Here is an 11766-nt window from a genome sequence, read left to right on the forward strand (position 1 = left end):
CTGGATTGACACAAGCCATTAAACATAATTTTGAATGACATGTTGTTCTGCAACCAACAATCGTAAGATGTTCTTACTAAGCCCTTTTAACCCCGTTGGTTTTATAATTCCTTTGTATCCTAGAAGGATCAGTCACAGATTGACCGCCAGATTGACAGAGATGACCTTGTTGATCTTAAAGGTCAATCAGTATTATATTTCTGCCAAATGTAATCTACGTTAGAATGTATGTGATTTTTAGTTTGTTGTCATGTTTGTCAAAGGTTTACCCTCTTATGTAAACAGAATTAATGGTCCATTAGGTTGTACAGTAGTAGTTGTAAATACCTATATAAAAGTAAGGAGTTCCTACCGATGTTAGAAATGTAAGGAAATTAAAGTCTTTACAATGACCATATTTTTGTATACCCTATCCTGTCTTTGCTACTGATACTGTACATACAATTTGTCCATTTAACTACTTTATATGGATTTGGTTTATGTTAATTTCTCTATTACTTGTATTTAAATGGCATAATAAGAAACTACATTGTACAGTTTTTCCAGACGATGATTTAGGCATTAATTAAAAAAGAGAGAGCACACACAATAACCATATTCCACAAAAATAATGTGTAACAGCAACTTATAATTATGTATTCATCTACTGTATGACTATAAAAAAGATGATGTAGTATGATTGCCAAAGAGACAACTCTCCACAAAAGACCCAAAATGACACAGGAATTAAGTCTGTGATCTCTGAGGTTGTGTATTAGAACCTGGCTAGTGGCACTAGGTACACTTGACTCCAAGGTAGATTGAATTGACAAAGGATTGTCAAGATTGGTGATTTTCTTGGGGCACTCAAGCTTCTTATGCTAAAAAAAAACTGACCACCTCAAATTAGCCGATAGTGTTGAAAGTGGTATATACACACCTTCATCACAAGCTTCACAATGTAGCTTGTAAGTCATACTTATTACTAACTTTGACAGTTGGATTGTGGCATTCATTGAGCAGACAAGTTTAGTTACATAGGACATATTTGATATAGAGTAAAGATGCTGTGTTATTCAAAATATAGCGTTTAAAAGTACAATTGTACTAGTATGATTACCCTTAAGCTTATAAAATTGAAGTACATGTATGGGGTCATATAATCTGTGAACTGAGAAAAGCTTCTGTTGATTAAACTTTGATTAACTTTCCACTAAGATAGTTTTTTCAATTTTACATGATTGTTGTTCAAGTTGTTTTACAGCTAAACCATTTTACTTCAGCATCTTTGTGTAAAACTGCATGAAAAAATTACAAAGCAATATTTTATTACTGTAAATTTAGAAATGAATGCCTGCATTTTTTATTGTGAATTTAATTTTTGCAATACATGTTAAATTCACATTAGAATATCAAAATGAAAGTTTAAATTATTGCGATTTCCAAAAACGTTAGCCTGTCACATTTTTCTCAATAATAAAAGCATTGCAATAATTTATGAAGTTACAACTTGTTAAGTTCAGTACATTTTACCGTTAGAGATTTGAATCCTGCCAAATTATCTTGTTTCCAAAAAAAAATTTTGTGCTCAATCAAATCTGTAAATGTTGAAGATTTAAAGTAATATAGTGTATGCATATTATTGTTACTATCAAATGATTTGACATAAGTGGGTAAAGCATGTTATTATAATTTCTTTGTTTTGCTTTTGTGAGACTTGCATATAATCGTATTACAAAGCCTGCTTGTTATGTTGAAATAGGTTTTAAAAAAATGAGTTTGTTCTACGCATAGCACATATCCAAGGAGATTTCACTTGTCTTTTTCGGAAATTTAACAATCTATGGCAAATGTAGTAACTAAAACCAGATGTGTAAAAATGAACTATAGACATTGAATTTTTGTTTTCAGGACTAAAGATTCCTGAACCAGAAACCAAAAGCTCCTGTACGTGTCCTGATCATTTCTTTTCCTGTGGGAATTGTATATGTATTCCTAAGAAATGGGTCTGTGACGGAGACAATGATTGCTCCAATAATCAGGATGAAAAACATTGTGGTAAGTTTCCATGGTTACTTAAGCTGTCAAGGTGATGTTGACCTTTTCAGTTGCATTATGAAAGCTAGTCTGCCAGCTACCATGATGGAAATTGTATAAAGGTGGAAGAAAAATATATAGCCACAAAATTTTGCTTTTCCTCAAAAAAGAAATCTGAAAATAAAAGTTTATCTTTGCAGGTAATATTAAGTTTCCTAATGCATGACAAATTAACATTTTCCTTTTAAATTCTTTATATATTATTTAGAAAAGTTGCATTAGATAATTATTATATTTATATAAACACTCAAGATTGACAATCGGGTAAATCAATTATTGAATGTTTTAATGTCTTATAGTGTCATCATAACGGTCGTCTGCATTTTGACAGAAGACAGAGCTATTATCGCTATATTACGAAATTTTCCATTCATTGACGAATAATTTCATTTCTCAGCACAGCTGAACAAGAGTGATATAAAAAATTATAGCTAGAAACTAAGGGTGCATATGCTGTTGTCAATGAAATAAACAACATTGTCATAGGTAAAATAGCAATAAGCAGATTATCATAGGTCATCTCGACTCAATTGCTGTACCAGCTCAAGTGTTAAAAATCTCGTTATAATGATCAAGGATAATCTACTTTATCTTCCCAATTTTGAGTCTACATTAATTTCGTAAAGGTGCAATAATGCAGATTGCTGTATGCAACACTAATGTGCAGTATTCTGCCTTTTCATATCTTGAATTGTATAAATGCATATCTGAAATTTTTCAGTATTTTTCATTGAGAAATTTCGCTGCAGGAATAAAGAATACAGTGACAGAAATATGTTTTTTGAAAGTAATAAAAAGTAGAATATATTTATTAAAAGTAGTAGTGTGGGGACATTGACATATATATGATATATAAATAGTTTCTGTGTATAGGTATTGTACATAATGCATTTATTATAACTGAAAGAAAAGCTTCCCATGGCATAGTGACATTTTAAACTATGATTAAATAATAATTGATAGCATATATTTTCTGTCAGTGTAGAAATGATTTTAGAATAACTTTTTGTAAAATGGGTCAGTTTTCTGAGGATCTATGAGGGTTGCCAATATATTTTTCTCTGTAACAGTAGTAGAAAATTCAGTGAGGATTCTTGTTAAACAATGTGCCATTAGATAACAAAAATGGAATGTACCCTTTATAAGAAATTTGGTATTATGGTGGAGAAACAATGACCTAGCTTCTTGATATTTTTCTATTTAGGCGGAATATTTATGTCATATAACATGATACAATGCTGTAATGTTTGGATGAGAGAAATGGTATTTTCACCAATTTTCTGCATATTGAGATTTTCATTTTTCTGGCAGTGTATTCATGGTTATTGTCATTAGGGAATTCTATGTGCCAGGGAATTTACTAACGGCTTTGGAAATTTGTTAACCTTTCAATCAGTACTTTTGGCAAGTACCCCTTGTAAGCATGATACATTTGTATAAAATTCTGTAAATATTCTGGTTAAATATACGATGCAAAAGAGGATTATAATTTATTGCCATTTGACATAAAAGTTACACGAAAAAAGGGATAAACAGGATATTTTAGATGTAAAATTACTGATCTGAAGACCCAGACACTATAAAACTTTTAAATTTTTTCAAAGATTAAAATTTCTGCTAAAATCTTTGGTTATGATTAATGTTATTTTACATCAAATGTTGAGCAAATTTAGATTAAAATTGTATGCAATAAATGTAGGATAATTTAGGTGTCTCATAAACAAATGAATATCTGTATCTATCAAACCTATTAATCAAATATAACTGTCACCTAGTAAAAAGTTAAGCTCTACACCATCATGCATGGCAAGGGACCAATCAATCTTAACAAGAGAACTGTGATCAGGAACCTGCGAAATCATGTTTATTCTGGACAGAGCTAAAGGATATAAATCTACATGTACTGTCAAAGAGTTTTACATTGTCAATCAAACATCTGTATTAAAATGAAGGTTCTTTATCAACATTTTTGACTTTTTCTGCTCCAACTTTTTTGATACCAGGATCAAGGTCCTTTGTGATGCCAAACACTTTAGAACTAAGTTCCTTATATACCTTTTAGAATTTGGCATGGTTTTCAGGCAGATCCTTTGGAGAATTTCCCAGACTTACTATTGACCTATGTCAAAGTAATATCTAACAGCATACTGAAGTGTCTATCTTTGATCTACCCTTTTCCTTGGGAAATATTTGCATCAGTTTGTCTGCTGTTATAACAGTCTGCTAAACATCAGCACTCACTCCCGTGTAAATAAACTGTCAACAAATTTATTGCTTTCAAGATAAAGTAGCTATTCATTAATTTTGTGTAAAGTTTTCTTGTTAAAAGATTCTTGATTATACCACCACTTAATCAGCATCAAAAAAGACACATATCTATTGAAAGGAAAATGGTAGTGCAGAAAAGAGTGTTTGTCAGAACTTTGCTTTGATTCAGATACTGCGTACATGGAGGCATACACTTCCTGCAGATGTAATGCTGGCATTATAATAAGTATGATAAGTTCTAAGATGAAATATTTAGAATAACCATACTTTGCTTCAAAAATGAATTTAATTTATTCAATTCTTGCTGCTTTCTATTACAGATTTTGTTATATGTTTACTTAAACTATATAACAAAAGAGAAAGCAGTTCAATTAAACATCATCAAATTCATATTACTTATATATAATTAATGAACCTTGGAAATAATTTTTCTTAAGAATTTTTTAAAGTTGTTTCTTTTAGTAGCCCATAGATTGGCAAGGGACCATTGGTCTGTGGACCCCCACTAGTTTTATGTTGTAGATATTTACATACATTCTACTGTAGAATACTATAGTGTACATAACTTAACTCTGCATGAGAGTTTAATTGCATTGACTTGTCTTTAACTTTGATACATCATATTAGTTAGGTTAACACTATATCATATAAAACTTTTTGATGAGCTTTCTGTGGGGGATTAACTCTCAGTCAGTATGACTACTGTACCAAACTCAAAACAAATTTCAAAACATATAGTTTGACAAATAATCTGTTTATAATTACTAACACTATGAAAAAATCGACTGAATTGCTTAATCATGTTGTAAATAAAGTCACATGGCTTTCTGAAAGCCAAATATTGGTAGTGGTAGACTTAAAGTCTTCCGACAGAGTCGGTCAGGTGTCAATCATTCAAAAGAATTGTCATTCATACTTTTTCTTATCATTGAATAATGTGATATTTAGTGGCACAGAGATAATATATACTTCACCTGTAGGTTGACATGATCTTTTGATGTCATATTAATCAGGTGTTATCAGGTGTAAAAAATACAAAAATTATACAAGTCAATATCAATCCAGATATCACATTATTAGCATGTGCATTTTTTGCTGCATATTTTAGATAATATTACTAAATATTTTGTTTACACTGCATTATTCAGTCTTTTATCTAAAGGTTTTATTTCATAAGATATTGTTTAAACTGTCAAAATTACAGACAAGGTAACGATAGTCGATATGGTACTTATAAAAACTTGTCATTAAAATGTATATCCATACTTTTATGAAAATTTGACTTTATAATTATTTTATAATTTATTGAATTATGGTATGTTACATATTCAGTTTCTTTACAAATGTATTAGGTCTCTAAATCAACAAAATATACAAAACTATCTAATCTTTCATGATCATTGAAAATTACAATAATGTATTGCAATTTAAATATGTCTGTGATATTAAAACTACTGTAATTGTAAGATGGTTAATATTAAATGGTCAATGTCCGTATCTGTATAAATTTTCATTCATAAGTAGATATAGGAAGATGTGATATGAGTGCAAATGAGACAACTCTCAATCCAAGTCGCAATTTATAAACGTAAACCATTATAGGTCAAGGTATGGTCTTCAACACAGAGCCTTGGCTCACACTGAACAGCAAGTATAAAGGGCCCCAAAATAATTACTGGTGTAAAACCATTCAAATGGGAAAACCAATGGTCTGGTCTAATCTATTTAAAAAAAGCAAGAAACGAGAATAACTCATGAACCACTTCAACAAACAACAACATTCCTGACTTAGGACAGCTAGGTGCAAACAATATATATATTTTTATTCATTACACATGTTAGATGCAACTTAGAGACATACATTCAGTTAATAATCCTTCGACCTGTATTCCAGCAGATTAATTACCACTGAAAGAGTGAGAAGACACTCAGGAGGTTACCTTTCTGTTTTCCCTATTTCTTTTACATTTGATTTTTGCATGCTAGGTATCTGTACATTAGAACAATTTGAAATGTTAGGTATTAAGAACTGAATTGGTGAGTTGAAAGTTGTAATGCATTTTTTGCTTACCCATGTCTCTAGGTAAATTTATCACATAGATTAAAATTCATAACCAACTTGTCAAATAGCAAAATGTAAATTTTACCATGATATTGAGTTTCAAGGGGTATTGCATTTCTTGTGTAAGACTGTAAGTCACAAATCGTGGCTACGGTATTTTGGGTCATTTTAGCTTGGTTGTTTCTGTGTATGGATTGAAGTTTCATTAAGTTTTCTTAGAATTTATATATTAATATGGAGAAAATAATGAATTTCTGTAACCTTAAAATTCCAATTCAAGACTTTGTAAATCATTTTTAGAGTGTTCTACTAAAACAGTCATTTCTACATTCATGTTCATATGATTTATAATATTATTACTGCTATCTTTTACATAAAAACCAAGTGTAATAACAGACGGTCATATGTTGCCAATTATTACAAATCATATTCATATTATACAAGAAAAAAATATCTGCTTTATGTGTATCAGGATGAAGAAAAAAGTTAGTAAATCAAACAAAAACTATTATTCTCTTGGCAAAATCTCTGTCTGCTTTCAGGAGAATCTAAATACAAATCTTCATCCTTATGACTAGCCCACTTTGAGGTCTACTTTTTGTTCCCTCCTAATATGACTAATCTATTTTGAGGGCTCCTTCTTGTTCCCTCCTCATGACCTCTGGTAATTTGTTTTATTTTGAGGTCCCCTTTCAGTGTTATCCTTATGACCAATCCACTTTGATGTCTCCTTTCTGTTCACCTTTTACGACTAATCCAGTTTGAAGTCCTGACTTTCTGTTTCATCCTTATGACTTATCTATTTTATTTTGATGTCCCCTTTCTGTGCCCCATCCTTGTGACTAATCCACTCTGAGGTCTCCTTTTTGATGACTATTCCACTTTTAGGTCCTCTTATGACTATTCCACTTTGTGGTCCCCTCTCTCTGCCTTCTTTATGACTATTCTTTTTTGATGTCTCCTTTCTGATTCATTCTTATGACTTGTCCACTTTGAGGTCTCCTTTCTGATTCATTCTTATGACTTATTCACTTTGAGGTCTCCTTTCTGTTCCATCCTTATGACTTATCCACTCTGAGGTCCCTTTGAGGTCCCCTTTTTGATCCATCTTTATGACTTATCCATTTTGAGGTCTCCTTTCTGATCCATCTTTATGACTTATCCATTTTGAGGTCTCCTTTCTGATCCATCTTTATGACTTATCCATTTTGAGGTCTCCTTTCTGATCCATCCTTATGACTTATCCACTTTGAGGTCTCCTTTCTGATCTATCCTTATGACATCCATTTTGAGGTCTCCTTTCTGTTTCATCCTTATGACTTATCCACTTTGAGGTCTCCTTTCTGATCCATCCTTACGACTTATCCACTTTGAGGTCTCCTTTCTGCTCCATCCTTACGACTTATCCACTTTGAGGTCTCCTTTCTGATCCATCCTTACGACTTATCCACTTTGAGGTCTCCTTTCTGATCCATCCTTACGACTTATCCACTTTGATGTCTCCTTTCTGATCCATCCTTACGACTTATCCACTTTGAGGTCTCCTTTCTGCTCCATCCTTACGACTTATCCACTTTGAGGTCTCCTTTCTGCTCCATCCTTACGACTTATCCACTTTGAGGTCTCCTTTCTGATCCATCCTTACGACTTATCCACTTTGAGGTCTCCTTTCTGATCCATCCTTATGACTTGTCCATTTTGAGGTCTCCTTTCTGATCCATATATCCTTATGACCTATCCACTTTGAGGTCTCCTTTCTGTTCCATCTTTATGACTTATCCACTTTGAGGTCTCCTTTCTGATCCATCCTTATGACTTATCCACTTTGAGGTCTACTTTCTGTTCCATTCTTATGACTTGTCCATTTTGAGGTCTCATTTCTGATCCATCCTTAAGACTTATCCACTTTGAGGTCTACTTTCTGTTCCATCCTTACGACTTATCCACTTTGAGGTCTACTTTCTGTTCCATCCTTACGACTTATCCACTTTGAGGTCTCCTTTCTGCTCCATCCTTACGACTTATCCACTTTGAGGTCTCCTTTCTGCTCAATCCTTATGACTTGTCCACTTTGAGGTCTCATTTCTGATCCATCCTTACGACTTATCCACTTTGAGGTCTCCTTAGTGATCCATCCTTATGACTTGTCCACTTTGAGGTCTCCTTTCTGATCTATCCTTATGACTTATCCACTTTGAGGTCTCTTTTCTGTTCCATTCTTATGACTTATCCACTTTGAGGTCTCCTTAGTGATCCATCCTTATGACTTGTCCACTTTGAGGTCTCCTTTCTGATCTATCCTTATGACTTATCCACTTTGAGGTCTCCTTTCTGATCCATCCTTATGACTTGTCCACTTTAAGGTCTCTTTTCTGATCCATCCTTAAGACTTATCCACTTTGAGGTCTCCTTTCTGATCCATCCTTATGACTTATCCACTTTGAGGTCTCCTTTCTGATCCATCCTTACGACTTATCCACTTTGAGGTCTCCTTTCTGTTCCATCCTTATAACTTATCCACTTTGAGGTCTACTTTCTGTTCCATCCTTATGACTACTGTAAACTTTTTTTGCATGTATTCTTTATTTTGCGTTTTACCCTTTCTTGATTACTTCACTGCTATTTGATTTCGCGATTTTCTGATGTACTTGATGAAGTTTAATAAAGAATGATCCAAGTTAACATATTGGCGTTATTTTCGCGAAAACAATTTCCTCACGAAAATTAGTTGGTTTACAGTATTCCACTTGGAGGTCCTCTTTCTGTTCAATCCTTATGACTTTTTTGATTGATTGATTTCTGAGTTTTAGTACCTAAATCGTACTTGAATAGTACAGATCGATATACATAATGTGAGAACATTGAAAACGGTGAAAAAAGCATAACAAGTTGTCCCTTATCAGACTTCAGTTTACATAACACTGTACCTGTAAAACAACATCACTTTTCTATTAGTTTACCTTTCAACATTTAAATAACTGAACTGAAGTAAATCTATAAAAATTGGCTAGGGCCCTAGCCCCACCGTGAGCTTATAAAATTGGAAAAAAAATGATACAAGAGACTATTTAAGCAATGTGTTACCACTGTTGAGTTTTTGAAAGATCACCCAAGACACCAGTCTTTTGAAGAATGAATGCAGGGGTGCAAATGATAGATTACAAGGTTAAGGGTCACATATTCTAGTCTTAAAGCAAAACCGATTTATATTTATCAAAAAGCTAAAATAATCTTTTTAAAATCTAAAATAAACATTTAAACTACCATCTGACTTGTATCAGGAATTGTGTAAACTTTTGTAGTTTTTTGTGCTTGTGAAATATTTGCACATCACCTTAAAAATATATGAAAATTTATTATTCAAATGTGGTTTTATCAACTGAAATAGATATATTGTTAAATCAATAGTAATGATTTAACCAGAATATTAAGAAAAGAATATCAAAACTTAATTTAATATTATCGTAGAGAGTTACTTTAATGAAACTACAACTTGTTTAGTGTAAATATCAAGTAGAAAAATAATATTTATTAACTGGCCATAAATGGCAATTACTATGAAGATTATCCAAATTAGGAAAATCTGGGTGAATTATTCTTGACAAGTACCTGCAGACATCTGAGTTTAATCATTACCTCCTTAGCATTCATTGTCTCTCATTAACATTATAACAATTAGTATTAAGTACTGGTGATCATTGTTATAATTCATGTAAGTGGATACAAGTGTCTGTGTAAGCCAGGAAATTGATGCTTGCCATCTATTAGTGGAATTTGTATCAAAGAAAATGTTTATATTTATCATATAGATAAAAAAAGACATATTGTTTTTCATTACTGACATAATATGATGTCTGCTAAGTTAAGTAGTACTAGTCTACAGGTCTAGTGTTTATGTTTGAATGGTCTTTGATCCAGACCTTGTGACAGTCTGTGTTCAGCTCAAAATAGTATACATATATTATAATCCAGAGGTTTGGGGTCAATCATATTACCAATTATCTTGACAGTGTCCAAAATTCAAGCGACTAAGCTCCTTTCAACCCTTGTCCTTATATATCCTCAGTCAATTATAAAAATAATCTTTCTTAAACCAGTGGCATAATTTGGATCACAAAAAATTATTAGAGTGTTTAGTGTCACATCTTTGATATTTCTGTTGACCAACAAACAAGTCTGCTGACCATTACTTTAATTCCCTTTGTTTTACAGCCTATATGAATTACAAGTTGATATTTTAAGTCATATGATTCTCCTATATTGTAATTAAAACCAACCAAAAAGCTCCTTATTTTTATACTGATACAATAAGGTAATAGATATGTTATTTTTCTAGTAAAATGATATTTGAAAAGTGTTATTTAATCATTTTAATGACCAGGTTTGACAGATACTGTTCACTGCATAATATTTACCCATTGAACCAGCTTGTAAAAATTACTACAGAATTCTCAATTTTTTTTTACAGCAAAGAAAAATAATGACTTCCAAATGTTTCTCGCAATTTACTACACATGTAAATAAATTTAATGATAATCCCTCTATTACAGATTGTGCTTGCATTAAATTCTTCTGTGTAAAAATAAACAGTTTAAGAACAAAATATCTTTTACACCATTGTACAAATACTACCATATGACACTTATAATAGGAAATTGTATGATGAAACATTTGTTTTACTTTCATATAATATTGTGCTATGCAAGACGATGGAGATATTACAGTTTATATGATAAAACACTCATCATCTACATAATACAAAAAATACAAATAAGTTACAATTATGTTTAAAGACGTCCAATATATGCATATATCGGACTTCTCTTGGACTGAATTTTAACGTGCGTATTGTAATGCGTTTACTTTTCTACATTGGCTAGAGGTATAGGGGGAGGGTTGAGATCTCACAAACATGTTTAACCACGCCACATTTTTGCGCCTGTCCCAAGTCAGGAGCCTCTGGCCTTTGTTAGTCTTGTATTATTTTAATTTTAGTTTCTTGTGTACAATTTGGAAATTAGTATGGCGTTCATTATCACTGCACTAGTATATATTTGTTTAGGGGCCAGCTGAAGGACGCCTCCGGGTGCGGGAATTTCTTGCTACATTGAAGACCTGTTGGTGACCTTCTGCTGTTGTTTTTTTCTATGGTCGGGTTGTTGTCTCTTTGGCACATTCCCATTTCCATTCTCAATTTTATGCATATAGGAATTACAGGCAATTTATTTTTTGTATATAAATGATAACATGCACAACAAAATTTAATTCATTTTTACTAATATGAAATTTTACAAATCCAATTAAATAATATAAGTAGAGAAATAATTCCCAAAGAAGAGAATACGTTATCGGAGTGAACT

The 11766-nt window shown here is 32.1% G+C and overlaps 1 protein-coding gene across 1 annotated transcript in view; it reads left to right on the forward strand.

The window, feature by feature from the left end:
- The window catches only part of LOC139529917 (low-density lipoprotein receptor-related protein 4-like), a 65782-nt gene that overhangs the window by 12069 nt on the left and 41947 nt on the right, over positions 1–11766 (forward strand). The window contains exon 2 of the mRNA XM_071325887.1: positions 1891–2037. Within this exon, the coding sequence (XP_071181988.1) occupies positions 1891–2037 (147 nt within the window). The remainder of the gene's footprint in view (positions 1–1890; positions 2038–11766) is intronic.

This window comes from Mytilus edulis, chromosome 7, assembly GCF_963676685.1.
Source record: "Mytilus edulis chromosome 7, xbMytEdul2.2, whole genome shotgun sequence".
Taxonomy (NCBI): Eukaryota; Metazoa; Mollusca; class Bivalvia; order Mytilida; family Mytilidae; genus Mytilus; species Mytilus edulis.